Source organism: Schistocerca serialis, chromosome 5 (assembly GCF_023864345.2).
Source record: "Schistocerca serialis cubense isolate TAMUIC-IGC-003099 chromosome 5, iqSchSeri2.2, whole genome shotgun sequence".
Taxonomy (NCBI): Eukaryota; Metazoa; Arthropoda; class Insecta; order Orthoptera; family Acrididae; genus Schistocerca; species Schistocerca serialis.
This window is the reverse complement of record NC_064642.1, coordinates 274,771,931-274,795,143: the sequence shown is the minus strand read 5'-3', so window position 1 is coordinate 274,795,143 and position 23,213 is coordinate 274,771,931. Positions and strand designations below refer to the sequence as shown.

Sequence of the window (23,213 nt, the reverse complement as noted above, 5' to 3'; positions counted from 1 at the left end):
GTGCTCAGAGCCATTTGAACCATTTTTTTGAAACAACAAATTATGGCATAACATGACTAAAATAAGGGATTAGTTGATAAGACACTTCTTAAAGTATGGAGGAATCGTTAGTTTGGTGATGACGGGAAATGTGGGGGTTTAAAGCTGTGGAGTGTGATCAAGGGCGGAATAAAGTAAACAGGTTCAAATGCATGCAGGATGCCGTAATTATTCGAAGATTCTCTGGATAGACTAGAGTGTAGAACCGCATCAGACCTGTGTTTGGACTGAAGTCACAAAACACCATAAACATTCCGCATTACGGTTATTTGTATTTCTGGTGCTAATCACAATGGCATGGTCAAAAAATATTTTGCATTAACTTTTATCTTCCTCTCTCTCCGTGATGTTCATAGACGTTTTACAAATTTGAAGCTGCCATCCAGCCACTCATTATGCTGTCAGCTTTCGCTTTTCGATTTCCGTTAATTTTTTATTCTTTTTTTAACGTGACATTTTGTTAGCCTGAGTTAAAATTCGACATTTCTGTTCATCAGTAGGTAATAACACAGTGTTCCCGTGACTTGGTCGACAAAGATGAACTTCGGAGTAGCGTACGACGTACAGTTAAATTCTTGACATTGTCGTCGATACTCGAGTTTGTTACCACGCTGCAAACAATAGCAGGATATCGGTATATGGCCATTATCGTTCCTTTATTGCATTTGAAAGTAAGTTATATACCTGTCGGCATCTAAATAAAAGTGGTAGGATTTTAGAGACTGTTGATGGTCTATATTTAAAATAAACCTGAAGTCAATAACTATTTCTGTATTGATTTCATATGTGGGACGAAAATGAAATGGAAAGAACGACATTTTCTTTGTGGAGACGGTGGCTGACTTATTGTAAGGTATTATTTTTTATTTTTGACTCAATCACTTTTTTATGATATAATCACAGTCAGTTTAGGCTTTAGAAGACCATCTTCAGATGCAACAACAGAGAACATATCAGCTTAAATTAAGAATAGCGATAAGTGCTTTTCAAAATAATTACTTGTGGTCTCAGTAATGCGGCATTGCAATGTATATGGCTCATACCTATGAGGGGCATTTGATGAACTTGTGTGTCCGATTTTATGTTTAGTTGATAATGCATAAACTCTTGTTCATCAAATACTCTCACAGTAATGGAACAACTGCACTCTAAGCTAACAGGTAGACCTACTGAAAATAATTGCATTTCTTTCAGATCTTAATTTAATCTGTTTTGCTCTCTCTGAATATGGGTTTTGAAGGCCGAAGGCTGGTATGATTGTGTCATATAAAAAGTTATTGAGCCAAAATGAAAAAATAATACCCTAGAAAAAGAAATGGTTTCTAAGAACACGTAAAAATGTGCCAATTGTTTTGTTAGCGCAATGGATACTTCGCTGTTGAATACCATACGATAGAGTGGTTGGTTGGTTTAAAGGGAGGGAAGGGACCAAATAGGTTGGTCATCGAATATGGTACATGCATTCTCTGCTTAACAGCTAGTGCCAGTTTCTCTATTTCTTTATGTCTGCGGCGATTAATGAAGGGGAAGCTGGGCTTGAAGTTTGGCGACTCTTTGGGCACACCACTTTTCATCCCTAGTTAATTACGCAGCCCCTGCAGAGGCACTGCAACCATCGGAGGTAAGTAGCAATCCATCAGGATGAGTAATTGTATGTATGAGGGGGAATCTCTCAGTTTGTTTGCTGGCACTAGATTTTTTCTCTATCAGCGAGGAAAGCAGCGAGCATGGCCAGGACGGCAGAAGTCAAAGAAACAGCTACAGGCTCTTCCAGGAAAGCATCTAGGCTTCTACGAAAGTGTGACCGCTTTGCTTGTAAGTGGAGGCGGTAGCATCTCGCCATAAAGTTGGCTGAGGAGGGCGGCCTGGCCTCAGCAGGACAGGTGTGTGACCCACAAACGGGCGCTGAGCCTTGTAATTTGAGCGCTTCGCCTGCAACAAGCGCGGAATGCATGCGTGTTCCTCTGGTGCGAAGTTCAGCGAGGGAGAGCATAGATTTTGACGGCAGACTTTCTCATTGGAGGAATACCGCAATACCGTATCAAGGCGGGAGTTCTGTCACCTTGTTCTAAGTACACTATTGGCGCAATTTGCGTGGGCAGCTTGGCCATTGGAGTGGACAATTTTTGGCGACACCACGTGGATCTAGTGTCGAGAAGAGAGGAAAGATTTTCTTGGCATTTGGTGGATGTCCACCATAGAGGGCAGTTCGGCCGAGGTAAGCTGAATGCTCGACCAATTGACGGAGAGCTGCCACAGAAGACAGTCTTGGGTTTTCCGGCGCACGAGCTGTGATTCTCAGCGCATCTCGGCGTGAGCGTACGCTAGTCGCGACCTTTTTACTAGCACACCTACGACCAGTCTCCACATGGCTCCTGAACAGTTAGGTGGTGATCGTATCTGCAGCCTGGGCTTGTTAGCAATCTTTGTCTGAGAACTTAGTCTTCACTGCAGTGGGTACATATGACCTGCAGCCCTGTACTTCAAACAACCAATGTCGTACTGACTTTCAGTTAGCGATTGATAATCTCAGTCACTGCCTCACATACAGTCAGAAAGCGTTGTTGCTATTACCTTGAGGGAGGCATCATTTAAGCTTAAGCCACTCCCCTTTATTCACTTTGCCAGCCATCAACACCATCTGTCACTGTGCATTTTATTTCGTAGTTTTCTGTAATTTGATCTGTTTGCTAATTCTGGGAATGCAAGTGTTGGATTTGTAATAAGCTATGTCTGAAAAGATCAGTATTTCATTTCAGTGCCCTAAACATCCTGACCATTTGAATTACAATCAATTTTTGTGACGCGTGGGTACGTAATAAGGGTAGGCAACCTCACAAATTGGCGACGTCTGCCAGTATCTTACCGTTAGAATGTAATGATATACAGTCAAGTATGAAGCACTTTAACATTTTATTTGAGAAAGACATTGTGAACGAATAAGACTCGTGATTGTCTTAAGTTGCTGGTGCGGTACGTAATAATATTTGCACTCTCTTTCCAGGAGTACAATTTATTGTGTTTCTTATGTTTATGTTTCGTGGTTTCTACACCATTTGTGTCCTTTGATTATTGGATTTTACAATGGCGTTGTGAATTTTTGGAGGGCTATTTTCCTGATGTGCTCGTGCATTTGAATAGCGAAGGTATTTAGAGAAAATATGTTCACCGTACATTCGTGTTTTGAGATGCTTTTTTTGACATATGAATGTGAACTAGGAGCAGGGCGAGGGTCGTTAATGCAAAGCACGAAGTAGCGTGCTCTCTTAACGTGGAGAACAGAGTATAGATCGGCATGAATCAGGAGACGAGGTGGTAGCTTTTTCCAAGGAACAATCAAATTCAGAGGCTGCTAATAGGAACGGTTCCGTATCAGGTTTATGGGACTCAGACGCCAACAGGAAGTACGTGAGGATGACATTTCACGACGATGTAGTAGTTCGCAGTAGAAACCCGTCAGTGGCTGACAAAAGAAGTGCGGTCCAATCTCTGATAGCAGCATTGCAACGAACAGCATTTTCTATCATTTGAGAAGATAAGCAGAAGAAAGGCGCAGAGAAGTGGAAGAAACAAAGCGATTGCAGAATTCAAAGGTCGGTTAGCACAAAGTATCAAGGGCGTGTTAGGAGAGGTAGTTATGTGCAAGACGCAAGCAGAAGAAGCAGAAGACACCACAATGGAAGCAAAAAGGGACGCTCGTGTTGCTAGAATGGAGGCAATTGGTGCATGGAGATAGTGCACCCGGAATTAGGTTGCTTTCGGCCAGTACGTGCATGATCAACAAGTAGAATCCTGGAGGACGAGAATCCACCTGGCCAACCTTCCGTGGGTTAATTTCTCAGTGAGAAGCTCGCCTATTGGCATTTTTGAAAATTGCAGTGGTGACCCAAAAGGAACCATTTTCTTATAGACTATTTGCGAAACGTTGCACTTGAGAACTATGTTTGCAATAGCATGAAAGATATCAAACACACAGACCCTGCGTTACTTGCATTGAAACGAAAGTGGAAGGACAAAAGTCAAGCCGCTGTCCGGGGGTTTTACCATTTGAGGAAGGGAGTTTTGTTCCAGCGCAGCAACACTGAACTATCGGTTTGGCGACTATGTATACTAGAGGAGCTAATAAACAACTTTATTCGGCCTACGCGTCTCAGCTACGGCCATTTCGGACCAAGAAAGTGTTACCTAGATCTGCGGACTCTAAGCTGCCTTAACAGCACAGAAACAAGGTTAAGAAAGATATTGTCAATGTGTAAGTCTTGTTAGAAGACAACGCACACTACGGTGAGGTTGCGATCCCTGTTGTATATGATAATGCCAAAATAATTGAAACTGTTAGCCAGGACGGTAATTATGCTACACTACGGTAGCCGTCGTACTGACATCGAAGCATGTCACACTGACTCCTCTGAAAAGGGCAACGGGACTGTCGGTGGCAAGGGCTTTAAGACAAGGTTCCCTGCCTCAGGTAGGGCAAGTGGACAGAAAAATTTCCGATAACGGGCCACAATATCGATCGAAAATGTGGCAGGCGATGCTTAAGAGACATCGGATCGAGCCGATCTACGTATGTATCATCACATCATCTGAGCTCAGACCCGGCGGAACACGTAATGAAGAAATTGGGCAATCTATGTCGGACATGTTGCGCAAAACAGCATGCAATGTGGGTTATCTTCCTGAAATATTTTCAAGATATTATTAACGAGGTACCCCATGGAACCACGATGATGTCCCTTGCTACTGTACTTAAGAATCGTCAGCCCAAGGACCTGCTACAAGAAATCATTGACTTCCCCAAGAACGTGAGAACAGCCCAAGAAGATAGTAGAGGACGCACTGTGCAAACTACTGGTAGCAGGAAGGAGAAGGAAGGAACACTCTGTCAGGAAAGCCCGAGAGTGAGAACTTTTCACTGGACAAAAGTTTTGCTTTAAGCGTTTCGACTCTCGAACGAACTAAAGCACCTGTGTCACAAATACTTTACTGTCTACAGTGGACCAGTACGCATCGAAAGAATTGCCCACCATGGAGCTGTTGAACTTTAAACATTAAAATCTAGGATGTGGAACGACGTCCACTGTATTAGCCACATAAAACATTTTACAGAATAAGGGAGAAAGTGAAAGATGGAATTTTTTGCTGTTCTGGTCGACAAATAGTTTGAAAAATTTTGTAGCGTACATTATTGTTCAATAAGCTTGTATGGGACAAAAAATCTTGTTTTTTTTTAGGTTTCTCCTTAGAGCAGCATTATGAATGATAGTGTGTAATTGTGTCATCAATAAATCTTATATTTGTCCAGTGCACAAACTTCAGCGCTGTAGTTGTGAATTGTGGCTAACTAGGTTGTCCATTGTATACAGAAAAAAAAAGGTTGCAGCGATGAGAACCAGACGTCATAGTTGTTACTTTTTTGGAGAGATGATTCAGAAAGTGAATTGAACCATGTTGCGTGTTATGTGATGGAATTCGTTGCTCTGATCCATATCCCGTGTTCCAAACTGTTTAGGTTCCATGACTTGGTGGTCTTCCCGCTAACAGCGTTGTGTTGTTGCGTTTGACACGCCACTGAGGCGTTGTTCTGTAATTTTCGTGGGTGTCTTCAGTTGTGTCTGCGCCAGGGATTGCGCATATTATTCAAGATGAGCCCAAAGGGCTAGACTTCGTCGTTTTCGCTGATAGTCAGCATGGTTGGTATTTTGTTTCGTGGCAATGTAAGTGGAGACGCCATTAAAGCAGTGTGCCCCTGGTTTTTCTTAACCCCCACTTGGTTTCTGTGATGTGTCCGCACCATGGGAGCACGTATTAGTCGAGGTGAGCCATTGTCCTTGGTCCCCCCAAGGACAATGGTGTGACCCCGATTTTGTTGATGTGTGAGAGTTCTGTGAACACCCCACGTCTCAATACGTGTGCAAGGCCATCGCACTGTCGCTCTCTCTCTCTCTCTCTCTCTCTCCCTATAGGCACCGTTTATCGCACACTGAGTGCAGCCGCCATTAGTTCTCACTCCACGAAACAAAGGACGAAGAAAAATAGGTCGACCAAGATGAGAAATACGACGTTTCGTTCCCCTGGAAGGAGGAGCATTTACTGTATTGCACAAATGAAAACCTCTCTGATACTTGTAATGTCTGATCGCTATATTTTACCTTAATTAATTAGAAAAATGAAGCATCTGGTTAAATTAGCTCTATGAGTTTCAGAAATAAAAGAAGTGGGAGGGGGGGGGGGGGAAGCCATGCTGAGAAAATCGTCAGCTTATATACAAATGGGCACTGCAATTATGTAGCCCCAGGGCAGTCAGCCCAGGGCACTTGATACATCCATCTTAGTCGGTGACCACGCACTGAAGCATAAGAGGTAGAATTAGAACGTTGACAAGACGTGACCAGGGCGGCAGAAATCAAAGAAACAGCTGCAGGCTCTTCCAGGAAAGCCGTGCGGGATTAGCCGAGCGGTCTAGGCGCTGTAGTCGTGGACTGTGCGGCTGATCCCGGCGGAGGTTCGAGTCCTCCCTCGGGCATGGGTGTGTGTGTTTGTCCTTAGGATAATTTAGGTTAAGTAGTGTGTAAGCTTAGGGACTGATGACCTTAGCAGTTAAGTCCCGTAAGATTTCACATACATTTGAACACATTTCTTTTCTTCCAGGAAATCATCCGGGTTTCTACAAAAGTGTGACCACTTTGCTTCTGAGCGCAGGCGGTGACATCTCGCTATGGAGTCGACCCAAAGGGGGCGGCCCAGTTTTCAGCGGGACAATGGCCAGCAGGCTGCATTCCGCAGGCGTGTTCTCCACCTCAAGCGTGAGACCGACAGACGGGCGCTAAGCTTTATGATTTGTTCCAGGAATGACTGCATTGTCTGCCACAGGAGTGGAATGCATGCACGTTTCTCTGGCGCGAAGTTCAGCGGCGGAGAGCATAGATTTTTGGCAGCAAACTTTCTCATCGGAGGAATACCGCTATGCTGCGTCTAGCCGGGAGTTGTGGCGCGGTGTTGTAAGTACGGCATTGGCACAATTTGAGTGGGCAGCTTGGACATTGGAGGGGACAGTTTTTGGGGACTCCACAAGGATTTCGTGTCGAGGTGGGAAGAGTGGAGAGTTTTTGGAGGCATTTGGTGCATGTCCACCGTAAAGACAGTCTAGGCAGTTCGGCCGAGGTACCCTGTCCGCTCGAAAAGTCGGCGGAGAGCCACCGGAGAGGACAGTCTTGGTATTTTTCGGCCCGCCGGCTGTGATTCTCTGCACATCTCGGCGCGAGAGCACGCCGGCCGTGGTCTTTGTAGTTCGTTACCTACGGCCGGTCTCCATATCACCCATTGGGCAGTTCAGTGATGAGCATAGCGGCAGCCTGGGAGTATTAGCAATCTTTGTCCGAGGTCTCAGTCTCATTGCAGCGAGTACATCTGACCTGAAGCCCTGCGTTTCAACCAACCTGTCATACTGACATTCAACTAGCGATTCACAATCTCGGTCTATTCCTCACATATAATCAGAAAGCGTTGTTGCTGTTACCTTGATGGAGGCATCATTCTAGTATGACTCCCTCCCACTTTAATAACTTTGCCACCCATCAGCATCGTCTGTCACTGTGTGTTTTATTTAGTTTTTTTTTTTTTTAATTTGATCTGTATACTAATTCTGGGAATTCAAGTATTAGATTTGCAATAACTGTGTCTGAAAACAACAGTACTTCATTTCAGCACCATATTATTCCTGACCATATGAATTATACTAAATATTTGTGAGCTGCGGTTTCGTAAGAAGGATACGAAACCTTACAGGCTGTGGTAGGGATGCTGCTGCTGTCTTATAGCGTAGAATGTTGCAAATAAAGCTGTTGTGAGCTGTATCGAGTACAATGGCCACTTTCAGATTTACGTCTTGATAATGTTGCCACAGAGAGCTACATATTCGTATTGTGTTCTTCTATCAGTTAATGTTAATGGCGCAGTCCTCATCCAGAGGTCGCAGCAGGTTTAATACTTCGTGCCAACGTATACACGAATGGAAAGAACGCAGTGACATTGCTAGTCACCGAATTCAAATAATCTTAAACGCCAACGGTCACACGCATCATAATAGATGCCTAACGGATTATCTTGAAATATCGTCTTGAAGTGCTTTCATCCCTATCGTATGAAAGAAACTTCGTGGAAGATGACGCATCTGCGACAGTAAACTTGTTGTTCGGACTCAAATGTACCTCAGTTTCAAGTTCTGACACTTCTTTTGAAATCAACCACGTCTGGTTATACTTCTCGATGTCAGACTATAACTTTTTTATCATCCCAAGGCCATTATAAACGGAAAATCTTAGTTGTTACCGTAATACAAAAGTATTAACAGCAGAAGATTAAGCTGTTTAAGAGAATATACACAGATCCTTAAATAACGCTCCATTTACGCAAATCAGTAATTCACTCACAAGTATCAAGAAACGCGGTATCAAAAACACTATATCCAACGTTGCCGACATTTCGACGAGGAGTGACTTTTTTTTTTTTTTTAGTATTTCAATTTTACACTTCATTTAAAAACTGAAATATGGCTTCTTTTCATATGTTTTATGTTTTTCGAGATTTAAAAACCAATCCGAGCATGTTCTTCCGTCTTTAGTGACTGTCTTTAATATCTTCTTCCATTCGAGACGCAGTATTATTAGACTATTTTTTAATTTCGTCGCATTTGACGTAACGGTCGATGTTAAGAGTACACTCAATTCTGAACGGCCGAGGCTGACTGTAAAAGCCATGTCGTTTCACCAGACCTAAGCATACATGTTGGTCGGTTACAACAGAGCAGAACTCACTTTGGTAGAATTCATTTCGCTCCGTGCCTCATCAAGATCTCTCATTCACTTCTGTCGTCTAATATAAAGTGAAAATTAGCTGAAATAACAAACTCGTGCAGTGTACGGCTGCGAACTAAGCAGATTTTACACCGGTTGCGGAGTTCCACGTTGATTTTAATATTCGGGATCTGTACCGTCTCAGCCATTAGGATCAGATCTCTGAGACTCCAGTCCGCTTGGCTAAGACCATTGCTTCCCTAAATCTACGTTTATCGCTGACGAGAAGCAATAAACAGTCGGATGGAACGGCTATCTACACTCCTGGAAATTGAAATAAGAACACCGTGAATTCATTGTCCCAGGAAGGGGAAACTTTATTGACACATTCCTGGGGTCAGACACATCACATTATCACACTGACAGAACCACAGGCACATAGACACAGGCAACAGAGCATCCACAATGTCGGCACTAGTACAGTGTATATCCACCTTTCGCAGCAATGCAGGCTGCTATTCTCCCATGGAGACGATCGTAGAGATGCTGGATGTAGTCCTGTGGAACGGCTTGCCATGCCTTTTCCACCTGGCACCTCAGTTGGACCAGCGTTCGTGCTGGACGTGCAGACCGCGTGAGACGACGCTTCATCCAGTCCCAAACATGCTCAATGGGGGACAGATCCGGAGATCTTGCTGGCCAGGGTAGTTGACTTACACCTTCTAGAGCACGTTGGGTGGCACGGGATACATGCGGACGTGCATTGTCCTGTTGGAACAGCAAGTTCCCTTGCCGGTCTAGGAATGGTAGAACGATGGGTTCGATGACGGTTTGGATGTACTGTACACTATTCAGTGTCCCCTCGACGGTCACCAGTGGTGTACGGCCAGTGTAGGAGATCGCTCCCCACACCATGATGCCGGGTGTTGGCCCTGTGTGCCTCGGTCGTATGCAGTCCTGATTGTGGCGCTCACCTGCACGGCACCAAACACGCATACGACCATCATTGGCACCAAGGCAGAAGCGACTCTCATCGCTGAAGACGACACGTCTCCATTCGTCCCTCCATTCACGCCTGTCGCGACACCACTGGAGGCGGGCTGCACGATGTTGGGGCGTGAGCGGAAGACGGCCTAACGGTGTGCGGGACCGTAGCCCAGCTTCATGGAGACGGTTGCGAATGGTCCTCGCCGATACCCCAGGAGCAACAGTGTCCCTAATTTGCTGGGAAGTGGCGGTGCGGTCCCCTACGGCACTGCGTAGGATCCTACGGTCTTGGCGTGCATCCGTGCGTCGCTGCGGTCCGGTCCCTGGTCGACGGGCGCGTGCACCTTCCGCCGACCACTGGCGACAGCATCGATGTACTGTGGAGACCTCACGCCCCACGCGTTGAGCAATTCGGCGGTACGTCCACCCGGTCTCCCGCATACCCACTATACGCCCTCGCTCAAAGTCCGTCAACTGCACATACGGTTGACGTCCACGCTGTCGCGGCATGCTACCAGTGTTAAAGACTGCGATGGAGCTCCGTATGCCACGGCAAACTGGCTGACACTGACGGCGGCGGTGCACAAATGCTGCGCAGCTAGCGCCATTCGACGGCCAATACCGCGGTTCCTGGTGTGTCCACTGTGCCGTGCGTGTGATCATTGCTTGTACAGCCCTCTCGCAGTGTCCGGAGCAAGTATGGTGGGTCTGACACACCGGTGTCAATGTGTTTTTTTTCCATTTCCAGGAGTGTATCTTTCCTTCTTTTTTCCCTTTGTTCTGTTCACCAATCTTCCTTCCTGCAGTAGGGGCACGGTCACCTCTCTCTTCACTATCGATTGGGCTCGGTACATTCATATACAAAAGATTCGGATCAAGACTTATTGTTGACGCTCTTACTGCAAATGGGATCGCAGCTCCGTGTATGGAAGCTTCTCTGTTGGAGACGTCCTCGGCTGTACGACCTGAGCATCCTAACGTAACTAGTGAAAGATTCATTCGGCTCATCTCTGATAAAGCCGATTTCAACTTTTTCACGACTGACGGGTTGAATACTTTCCATTGAAGAAATCATGGCAATCTGTCCATACACATTTATAGTGTCTGACAAGTACATTGATTGGGAAAGAAGACGTTCCACTTTTGAATTTTTACCTACCGAAGTGATGCTTCTCAAAGGAGACCAAAGCCTGAATGATCTCGTTGTTTAAAGACACCACATTATTCGTCACACATCATTTTCGATGAAGATTCAAATGCAGCAATCGCAAAGGGAAAGTTTCTCGTAAATGAGTGCAGCAAGAACCACTTGATTCTCATGCTCTTGAGAAAATTTGAGGATGGACATATTCAAGTGCTACAGCAAAAGAAGATGTCGATTCATTAATTGTGGAAACAGTTATTTCCAAGTTGCTGAGTCTGGCAGTGTGGCAATCGTAAGCGAGGATATAGGTGTGGTTATTCACCTAACGGGTCGAGGAAACTACTACAACAACCTGTACTTCCATAAACCGGGAAGAGGGAAATCAGCGGGACTGTGGTACTCCAGCAGTTCATTCAAATTCGATCCTGCGTATGTCCTTTTCAGCCATACCTTCACGGGGTGTGATACCACGTCCTCTTTTCTTGGCCAAGAAAAAGGAAAATCAATAAACCTTACGGACCAACAGCCACACCTCAAAGTGGAAGCTGCTGAATTTGTTGAAACCTCAGTCTCTCAAACTTAATAGCACAGGCAGGGAAACAGCCGATGTTAGCACTGCATGGGAATTCCAACTGCTCGTCATTGGATGAGATCAGGTACGAGCTTATCGTAAAGTCTGCCCCGAGAAAATCTTTCAAACATGAAAGACTACCGCCATCATCGGAAGCAGCAAGGTGGCACCCATTGCTATCCCACCACCAAGTGTATTCTTGGCTGCGTCAGAAAACTGATCCATGCCACTGGGGCTGGAAGAAGAACTTAACAGATTTGTTTCCCGTGACAATAACGAAAGATGAGGCACCACACAAGCTAGTGAAAATGATTTCATACGCATTCAAAGCAGGATGCACAACAGTATGTGGATGTCGCAAATCTGGACTGACTTGCTCCTCGACGTGTCTTATCTTGCGAGAACGCTCCAGAAACTGGAATCGACAAGGATGAGGAAGAGATAGAAGGTACGTTCCAGGAGAAGGAAGTTGTTGAAGGTGCCGCTATGGATCCTCAAGAGCGAATGCTGGATCGGGACCTGCCGCAGTCTCCCAAACGACCTCGATGGAACTGAAATTTAATAAAATGTGAATCTCTGATATTTAAATTGTTTTTTAATGTTGATGCCCTTTTAACTGATCACTTGTGCAAATTTCATATTACTATTACGTAAATATATATTGGCCGTTACCATTTACTTGCTTTTCATTTTAGCAACCCACTCTTACCATTTAAGACAACGATGAAAACGATTAAAAACGCACATGAATGAAGAAATTTAGATCGATATACGTAGAGAATACATATGTTCTCATTAGAGAGCAGTCTTCCAAGTGGAAATTTCGTTTCATTGACTATCTTTGACTCAAAAGAAGGACAACAAAAAGGAATAACTTTGGCTTTCGAATGTATGAACGCTTAATAGTGCCTAAAAGTGAGAAAGTACTAGCTTTTGTAACATAAAATTTCATGCTCTACAAGTTTGATAACTTGACATTTTTCATTTGGAGTAACCGTTTTTGAGTTACAGGCGATAGAGCCGACTTTTTAGACAAATCGTTAAAATTGAACCAACTTCGACAATTGATTACAGCCAAACGGCTGCACCAATTTTTAAGTTTAAATAAATCATTCGACGCAAAATTTAGTGCTCTTTCGTTGTGGTACGGGTTGTTGTTGTTGTGGTCTTCAGTCCTGAGACTGGTTTGATGCAGCTCTCCATGCTACTCTATCCTGTGCAAGCTTCTTCATCTCCCAGTACCTACTGCAACCTACATCCTTCTGAATCTGCTTAGTGTATTGATCTCTTGGTCTCCCTCTACGATTTTTACCCTTGATGCCTCAAAACATGTCCTACCAACCGATCCCTTCTTCTAGTCAAGTTGTGCCACAACCTCCTCATTAGTTACGTGATCTACCCACCTTATCTTCAGCATTCTTCTGTAGCACCACATTTCGAAAGCTTCTATTCTCTTCTTGTCCAAACTGGTTATCGTCCATGTTTCACTTCCATACGTGGCTACACTCCATACAAATACTTTGAGAAACGACTTCATGACACTTAAATCTATACTCGATGTTAACAAATTTCTCTTCTTCAGAAACGATTTCCTTGCCATTGCCAGTCTACATTTTATATCCTCTCTACATCGACCATCATCAGTTATTTTACTCCCTAAATAGCAAAACTCATTTACTACTTTAAGTGTCTCATTTCCTAATCTAATCCCCTCAGCATCACCCGATTTAATTTGACTACATTCCATTATCCTCGTTTTGCTTTTGTTGATGTTCATCTTATATCCTCCTTTCAAGACACTGTCCATTCCGTTCAACTGCTCTTTCAAGTCCTTTGCTGTCTCTGACAGAATTACAATGTCATCGGCGAACCTCATAGTTTTTATTTCTTCTCCGACTTTTTCTTTTGTTTCCTTTACTGCTTGCTCAATATACAGATTGAATAACATCGGGGAGAGGCTATAACCCTGTCTCACTCCCTTCCCAACCACTGCTTCCCTTTCATGCCCCTCGACTCTTATAACTGCCATCTGGTTTCTGTACAAATTGTAAATAGCCTTTCGCTCCCTGTATTTTGCCTCTGCCACCTTCAGAATTTGAAAGAGAGTATTCCAGTTAACATTGTCAAAAGCTTTCTCTAAGTCCACAAATGCTAGAAACGTAGGTTTGCCTTTTCTTAATCTTTCTTCTAAGATAAGTCGTAAGGTTAGTATTGCCTCACGTGTTCCAACATTTCTACGGAATCCAAACGGGTGGCACGGGTAACAATTTCATTAGGATATATGGTTTTCGAGTAATAGACGAAAACCTGAAAAAAGTGCGAAAATTTCTTGATTTTTTGGCCAGAAAAAGAGGGTTTTGGAGGTTGAAAATCTGGATTCAGCATACTCTCAACCAGATACACAAGATAAAAAAATGAAATCTTCAACCTCGGTTTTTTAAATGTGTGTCACACTGACTTAATTACCAGCCTTTCAGAGCTACATTTTTCAGAGGTTCACAATGTCAGTGCATCGTCGCCATTAGTTCCAAACGTCACACGCTTTGGCACCAGAGAAAGAGGTTTTAGACCTGGAAACATATCTTTACTCTATCCCAGAGCATTTGCTGGTTGAATATACTTTTAACAAAACGAATATCTCTTTCTGAGCCATTACTGCTAAGCTCAAACGATTCTCTAAACTTGGCGCTTCGTGGCTCTATACCAGCTATATCTACCTTGTCACAATTTGGTATGCACGCTGAAAGCTCGTTTACAGTCTTCTAAATTTATGACAGAAACATGGATCAGGATCCACTACTCAACCTGAATAATAAGTAAGTGTTAAAAGCTGTCCAGTAGCATAGATTGCATGAAATATTTCTTTATTTAAGACAACTGGTTTCAGGTCTTAAAATCTTTTGTTGTAAAAAATTTTATGTTGACCGCAGGCACAAGAATTCAAGTGGATAAAAATAGCACATTATAAAAGGTTTGTCATTGCTAAAATATTTATAACATAAACTACCCCGTGTCACAGGCTATGTCCATATATGGTTTTTAACTACTAGACAGACTGCAAAATGAGAAAATTCAATCGAATAATTAGGTGTTTATTTTTTCTCTTTTTATAATCGCTAAAGTTGTTTAAGATCCTTAAACTTCCGAACTGATTTTCATTTAGCCTGTTCCTTGCATAGAAAGTAAAATATCACAATAACAGAAAATAAAACTTCTAACAGCTTTTTCGAGCATGTGGTACTGCGTCAAAAACATAATTGCCAAACCATACCCAACAAAACCTGCACTTTGTGGACATCCTTTATGAGAAATTCTGTAAAACGTGTTTCATTCCGTGACACTATTAAGGGAGTATGGGAGTAAAGGTCTACGAAATGAGTAGGCTTTTTGACATGCTCTGGTAATTAGCAGGACAGGCCATACTTTTTCTAATATTCCGTTAGTATCTGACTAATTGCCGGGACCACACAGACTGACTCGTACATTAAAGGAGCGATGGAGGGTAGAGAGTAAATCATAAGTAAAGCTTTTAACGAACTATTCCGTCTCTTTATTCGAAGCATTTAAAAAGGTTTATACACCATTTTTCCCTCAAAAGTAAGTAAAGTATGTCGCGTCAGCGTCGAAGAAAATGTTGATTAGACTGTAACTGTGAGGATAATTTTGAGAAACTTCCATGAAGGAAGACAGTGCACAGATGTGAGTCCATAAAAAGCAAAAGGCAGCGAGAGTATGCAGATAAAATTATCCACTAACGAGTACATTTGTAACCGAAAGCGAGTGACACCACAATCACTACGGAATCAAGCACAAACTTTGACACGGTACTTACCTCCGGTGGCAATACACGTGATGTTCACGCTGGACCCCTCGTTGTACGGCCCTAGGATGTAGTGAGGGATGTTAGAACCTCTCTCTTCCATGATAACGAGCTTCTCAGGTGGTACTGCAACGACACACAAGAACACAATGAATACTTATTGAAGAAAATATAAGTCACCTATAATTCATAGGAAATAACGCAACACACTCAGCACAGTATTATTGCTTAGTTGAAAGCGATAAATGGTTGTCGGTGTTTTGGACGAAATGTATAAAAGGAAAATATCCACAGATCCCTTTATTTAAACGATTATGTTTTCTACACCTCCAGAAAATCTCACCATAACACAAATGCTAGCGTCTGCACTCGAGTACCGGTTAAAAAGAATGCACTCACTCCATTGCGCACAGCAAGACGCATTCTGGAATCAATCCTTACAATGTGCCTTAGACTTCCCTTAATTTTTTCCTTCTCCATGGAATGCTAAGCCAGTAAGATACGCAGAAGAACTCCATTGGAACGTAGAGTCAGGAAGGTGGTATTGACTCTGCTGCCTGTAGCTAAGTCGGCACTAAACAGACGAGCAGAGTTTTTATTAGCAGATTCACGGAACACAAGCATTGCCAGGGAAAAAGGAAATAAAATCTGTAAGAGCATTCGACGAGGTTTCAGGTTCACGGCTATTCAGTGCCAATTGAAAAAAGTCTCATTGTAGCAGTTTCGTACGTATGTAAAAGATGTATCCTTTAAGTGCTATAAATGCCTGTGGACTTTAGTTTAAAACGATATTACATGGTGAGGGGTGAGTGTGGTGGGGGTAGGGCCTGTGGGGACTTGTAATGTAGGACACATAATGAATTTTTTCATCTAGAATAAAGTTTGTGCTGACAAGACACTTTCTGGCAGATTAAAACTGTGTGCCCTGCTGGGACCTAAACCTGGGACCTTCACCCTTCGTGGGCACGTGCTGTACCTACTGAGCTATCGAAGCACTACTTACGATCCTTTCTCAGAGTTCTACTTCCGCCAGTGGCTCATTTTCTACCTTCCAAATTTCACAGAATATCTCCTGCGAAACTTGCGCGACTACCGCTCCAGGATGAAATGATATTCCAGAGACATGGCTTAGCCATAGACTAGAGAAAAATTCCGGGACAAGATTTTTCACTCTGCAGCGAATTGTACGTTGATGTGAACCCTCTGGGAGAGTAAAATTGCTTGCCGGGACTCGAAGCCAGGAGCTGTTCCTGCAAGTTCCGCAGATGAACCTGGCTAGCTCAGCCGGTAGGTCCCAGGTCCGAAACCCAGCTCGGCGCACAGTATTAATCCGACAGAAAGTTTCTCGTAAAACACGGTAAGATCGAAAGTGTCACATAAATCGTTCCAAGCACATAACACAAGGTGAACACAAGGTGAACACAAGGTGAAAATATGTCACAATTGGCGAAACTAAGAACGTCAGTTTTCGCCCCCTCTCCCCTCCCCCTCCGTTTTAACCAGGAGCTTATAGCCAAATAATGTAACATATGTGAAACTACCCAAGAGTTGGCTTATGACGATCTCGGTGCAACAGTTATAAGGCGGAATAAGGATCAGTTATTTGCTCTTATGGCAGAGCACAGTTTGTGACATTCATGACAGAAATATTCAATTCTGTACTGAGCGAGATGGCGCAACGGTTAGCACGCTGGACTTGCATTCGGGAGGACGACGTTTCAAATCGCGTCCGGCCATCCAGATTTAGCTTTTTCGTGATTTCCCTGAATCGCTTCAGGCAAGTGCCCGGATGGTTCCTTTCAAAAGGTACCGCCGATTTCCTTCCACATCCTTCTCTATTCCGAGCTTGTGCTGCGTCTGATAGCCTCGTGGTCGACGGGACGTTAAACACTAATCTCCACCTTCATTCTATTCTGTCAGTGCATGTGCTTGGATACGGGACTGTATTTTGTTTTTCAAATGTCTCTTAAGCTCATAAGATATTCCACGCTTCGGTACAAATGGTTAATACCGACAATATAGCAAGTCATCTACCAGAAAAATGTGTTAAACTATACACTTCTACCCTGGGGATGTTCTATCGAAGAACTTCGAAAGAGTTATTTCAGCCCCATCACACAAAGAAAACACTGAAACATGCTAACGAGATAGTCCTTTGGCCATTTACTTCTACTGGTCGTCTCATTAACTTTCACTCAAAACATCTTTGAAGTACTCGATATGCGTCGTGTACATCACATTCACCATCAGCGACTTAAGAAAGTCGTGTACATCATATTCACCTTATGCGACTTAAGATTTATGATTTTAATAGATAGACAATCCCTTCAAAATTAAAGACTTTTATGGTATTGCTGTCTAAAAGATTTTAAAATACTGTATAAAAAGTTTGAGGCACTTTTCTCCATGGGCAGAATATCAGCCTTTCAAAACCCTCTCTGAATTTCCTCGAAATATTTCAGACCAGTAGAGTTTAATGTGATAAAGACAGCTTTCTGCTGATATTTTAGTCTACTTCTGATGTTCCTGCCATTTCAGCTTGTTTGTGTACTCCTGCATCTAAAGCGCTCAATTATTTCACTTGTTGTATTGTGTTATTCTTAATTATGGTGTTTCGTTGCTACTACCCTTCATTGCTGTTCTTCTTACTTCACCTATTTACTCAGATTCTGTGCTATGGATAATGTTCTTTTTTCCTGTAGTGTGAATTCATTCCTCATACGAGGCGGGCGGGCAGCAGCCTACATACGCCGCTCTTTGCCCAATATGCACAATGTTAGATACAGTAGAAGACAAAGAACAGAAAAAAATGCATGGTGAAACATGATGATAAACATAACATCTTAGATATGAAGCCGCTCGACTGAAGACACTGGGTAGACAAAGGAGGTCAACAATTAAAAATAAACGTAGATATCCAGTTGTATACACAAACGTAGAAGGACACCGATGAAAACACTGTTGCACAAAGCGAAGAAACACTGGCACACAGAACCACTGTGGTGGCGATCATCGACGAAACAGACACCAACACACCGATGAAGGGGGGAGGGGGGGCTGCCACTGGGTGTAGGGGAAAGGCAAAGGGCAAAGGAAGGGGGGAAGGAGCCAGTGGGAGAAAGAAAGGAGAGGGGAGGGGAGAATGGAGGGGATGGAAGCCTGTGGAGGGGGAGGTAGGAAGAGAGAATCTATGAAGAGAGGAGGGGGGATAAAGGAATGTGGGGGGGGGGGGGGGAAGAGAATGACCCCAGGAGGAAAAGGGGGCAGAGGGAGGGGGGGTTAGATTAGTTAGGAGGGGTAGATTGAGAGAAAAAGGACATCATTGGGGAGGGGAAGTTGGCAGAAGCCACCTTGAGCAAGGGTATGGAGATTGTGAATATGGAGAGCAGGCAGGGTGCAAGAATACAAGCATTGCAATGGGCTGGGATGGGCAAGGATGGGAGAGAAAAGTGGGAGTGGAGGAGATGTAAAAGATCCATATCCATTTGAGGAACAGGAGAAGGGGCGGGAAGGGAATCAAGTTGTAAAGGATCCGTGTGGGGGATGGGAGGCGGATGCGATAGGCAAGGCGGAGCACGTGGCGTTCCAGGATTTGGATGGACTTATAGTAGGTGGGAGGGGCGGAAATCCCGGTCGAATAGGCATAGCAGAGGATGGGGTGGATGAGGAATTGATAAGTGCAGAGGATAGCAGAGAGGTCCAAACCCCACGTTTGGCCAGAAAGGAGTTTAAGTAGACGGAGTCGGGTACGTGCCTTGGCTTGGACAGTCTGGAGATGGGGGATCCCGGAAAGGTGGCAGTCTAGGGTCACACCAAGTTACTTGAGGGTGGGGGCAATGTTCATTCCCGCTAACGTTATATAGATGTTTTACTTCTGTGACTCGTAATGTTGGTACGTATTCACCTTACAATTTTACCGATTTTTACATTTATTCTTTCCATAATTTCTTCGGTATTCTACAAGTGGCGTTCAATACGTAATGCAATACCTTTTAACTCGGCCAGTTTCGATTGGAAAAAATGCAGAATGTGTTGCGTGGCATCGTGGAATATTCACCCTGCTGCCCCTATAGTTTCATGAAGTTCCGATCGGTGGCGACAGTATACTTAATCTTCAAACTGACGTACGTAGCGGAGGTGTGTTCCAAGCAGAGAGCTGTCACGAGTTTCTTTTGACGGAAAACGAGAGCATCGCAGATATTCATAGGCGCTTGCAGAATGTCTACGGAGATCTGACAGTGAATAAAAGCACAGTAAGTTGTTGCGCAAGTCTTCTGTCACCATCGCAACAAGGTGGCGCAAACCTGTCAGATCTCCCTCGTGCTCCCCCCCCCCCTCCCCCACTCACAGACACACACACACACACACACACACACACACATACACAGGAAACTGAAAAAACTACTTCAGCGAGTTCGTCGCTACAAAAACGGAATCGAAATTCTCCTTCTCCTTGCCAACAAAAGACTTCACACAAATCTGCGCAACCGAGATAATGGCACAAAACTTTGTTGGACTCTTCTGTCTCATCAACCCTATAACCTAGACTTCGCACCTTCCACTTTCATCTGTTCGCCCCAATGAAGGATGCTCTCCGCAGTAAGCAGTACGTGGACGACGGGGAGGTAATTCACGCCACAAGACGTTGGCTCCGGCATCGACCAGTAGAGTGGAACTATGCGGACCTAAAGATCCTCCCAGTAAGGTGGCGTAAGGCCGTCGCATTGAACGAAGATTATTTTGAAAAAAAAAGAAAAGAAAACAGAGTTCTGTAGCCGAAAGAGTGGGGAGTAATATCGTGTACTGGAATTCTGAATAAAAGCAACCTGTTTTCATAAAAGCGTGTTTTGCGTTACTTATTGAACGCCCCCTGCAATTAAACAGCAGTAGCGATAAGCTGGGAGCTCTCATTATATAGATCTTAAAATAGTACTTGTCCTTCTCTGCTGTTCTCTGTTATTATTTCTGCTACTTGGTACGATTTTGTTTCCACATTTCTTAGGATTCTGTACAACTTCGTTTATCTTATATTGTGTTTCTCTATTACGTTAGTAATAACTGATGACGTGTTTGCTTTAACGCAAATTAAGGCGACAGGCTGCAGAGACGACGTACATCCGCCTCGAAGCAACACGTTTCAGTTTATTCTGCTATCGAAGAAGAGTGGTTCGACATTCGAGCACGAGTAGTGGAGCGGAAGCGTTAATACCTCCATAAACGAGAACGCTGTGGAACATCCGCCTGCGGAGCTTTCAGCTAATTAGCAAGCTAACGAGAAAGTGCAGACCCTGCAATTAGGGGACGAGCAAAGGGCGATGATCACCAGCTCGTAGTACCCGTTTGCTATGGAAATCTGACACTTACCGCCAAACAGCCGTAAACAGCGTAGCGTCTGCCATTCCTCTCTCGTCACAGCAGGCGCGACGACGGCGCTAACACACTTTCCTCGCCTTCAGCAAATGATGGATTTAATTTCCCGCATCGAACCTCTGTTATTAGTTTTCGCTGGCATTTATAGTTGCGAAAGAAAATATGATAATATCCAGATGCCTATCAGACTCTTGTCGCTTGACTAAGCAGATTCGCTCAGTCGATAGTAATATCGTTTCAGTGACATAACAAATTCGTAGTGTCGCCTCCAAAATATAATCTGCCCGCTTTCTATCCGATTCAGAGTCAACAGGCTATCTTTTTATCTACGAATAACGCCATCATCAGAAAACTGACCCAAATTCCTCCACAACTGTTTTCTGGGAGCAGAAAATACACTGACAGAAAAAAATAGCAACACCAAGAAGGAGTTTTGCGACACACAATAATATCCCTTGAAAATTATACGTCGCATGGAAAGCTTATGAGCTTCTACTGTGCTTGGGCCAAAAAGGGTGAAACTTTATTACTTGGTTATGAGACCCGAATTGAGACCCAACAAGAGCACTTTAACTCTGAAGTGGCATGCTTTCTTGATGACCTCTGTAGCAATGAAGTGTCCATAATGTGTTTAGTCTGAAAATGTTGTAGGGAACTAACTTTTTACTGTCTGTCACAAATGCTTTTTAGAACAAAAAGCGTTGCATAATTACAGTGTCATATGTGAAGTAACGCGAAAGAAACACTTAGTACCAAATCTGAGCTTTAACGTGCGAGCCTGTATCCTTATTTACGTATTTCTTAGGTTATGACTATTTTTCATCAGTTTATTACTTTGATTTACTTATGTTTTGGCCTGGTTGATTTTCTATTGACATATTTCAACAGCAGCGAAACATAACACCGATCTTAACAAGCTGTAGGCCCAACTTTACTTTGCAGTAAGTATCGTAAGGATACCAACTATTGACCCCACTGTCTGTGTATTTGCCAGTTGTTGTATAGCCCAGAAGCCCACGTAAAACTAGAATTCGATTATATAACTATCTTAGTGATCGGTATAGTTCCAATAGGATCTTGCCACTCCTGCCTCACGAGGACAGCTGTGTGCCCAGTTTCATTAGTGCGACAACTAAATGTATTCTCTGTCGTAAGGACACATCAAAATCAAAAGAGGCGACTTCCTTCTGCAAATAAAAAATATTTGCTCTACATGTCTGAAAGGAGAATAATTCCGAAACGTCAAATAAAATACCTTAACCCAGAACATGGCACTAGAACATACTTAAAAAAATATCGATAGCAAGTAAATAGTCTACAACTCAGAATAAGTATCAAAGGTTGAACAGACACACTTTGCTTCACTTTCAGGACTACGTTGTATAGCTCGTTGTTTTTGTATGTTTTTCTTCGAAGTGCAACAGTGTACCTTTATAGAGTACCTCCCTAACTCACAATGTTTGCCATAAGTCATAGGATGCCACTGTCTCTCAGTTCGGCTACTGATTTGACAATTTAGTTTCACACTCTGTCGTCTCAAAAACCGAAATGGTGACAACTCATAACTAAGGCCACAGTAAAGGGCGAATACAGTGGTATTACTCATAGGTGTCCTTTCTACCCTCTCTCCACCTCTTGGAATCTGAAGTACAGAGCTTTTATTCAGTACTGAAATCTCGTACACTTCTCGAAGTGATTTCTCGTGATTCCGCTAAACTTGTTGTGTATTCATTTTGTATTAGCTACAAAATTTAGATCTTGCTGCATGACACATCTAGAAAATGATCAAGTCATTTACTTCCAAAATTGCAGTTTCGCAGTCGTACTCCTTCACCGGTAAAATTTCAGTGAACACCCTTGATATTAATGCTGCAAGATAAGGGCATTGGAAAAATGTAAACTACACTGTACACAACCGGAACAGAATACTGATGATGTCTTTTTAATCCGGTAGATGGAAGCCAACTTGATAGGATTTTGTTCTATTTGTGTACATGTGGATCAGTATCGAAATGTTTTCGAAACTTGTTTATTTGAACATTCCCAACAACGATTATTACGGGAAGTAATTCACTTGAATAGCGGGTTAGGAATTTAGAACTACACTGACTGGAAAAAATTCGCAACACCAAAAAATGATTAATGTAGAGGATTGAAATTTTGGAAATACGTTTGTCTAGGTAACATATTTAAGTGATAAAATTCCGAGGTAGCACGTTAATGCAAGCGCGAGATGAGCCACTGCAAATGTAAAATGCTGGTAGATTGATAACTGGTATAACGCCAGAGTGTTAAATGCAAGTCTGCAAACTTGCATGTCGATGATGTCCCATACGTCCTCAATTGGAGACAGATCTAGTGGTTGAGCAGGCTAAGGCAACATGTCGGTACTCTGTAGAGTATGTTGGGTTACAAGACCGGTAGGTGGGCAAACGTTATCTTGTCGGAAAACACTCCTGGAATGCTATTCATGAATGGTAGTACAAC

The 23,213-nt window shown here is 43.4% G+C and overlaps 1 protein-coding gene across 2 annotated transcripts in view; it reads right to left on the bottom strand.

Annotated features, from left to right (window-relative positions):
* LOC126481227 (nephrin-like) overlaps positions 1-23,213 on the bottom strand; it is a 667,514-nt gene that overhangs the window by 132,044 nt on the left and 512,257 nt on the right. For both annotated transcript variants that reach the window (XM_050104833.1, XM_050104834.1), the window contains exon 4: positions 15,369-15,482. In XM_050104833.1, the coding sequence (XP_049960790.1) occupies positions 15,369-15,482 (114 nt within the window). The remainder of the gene's footprint in view (positions 1-15,368; positions 15,483-23,213) is intronic.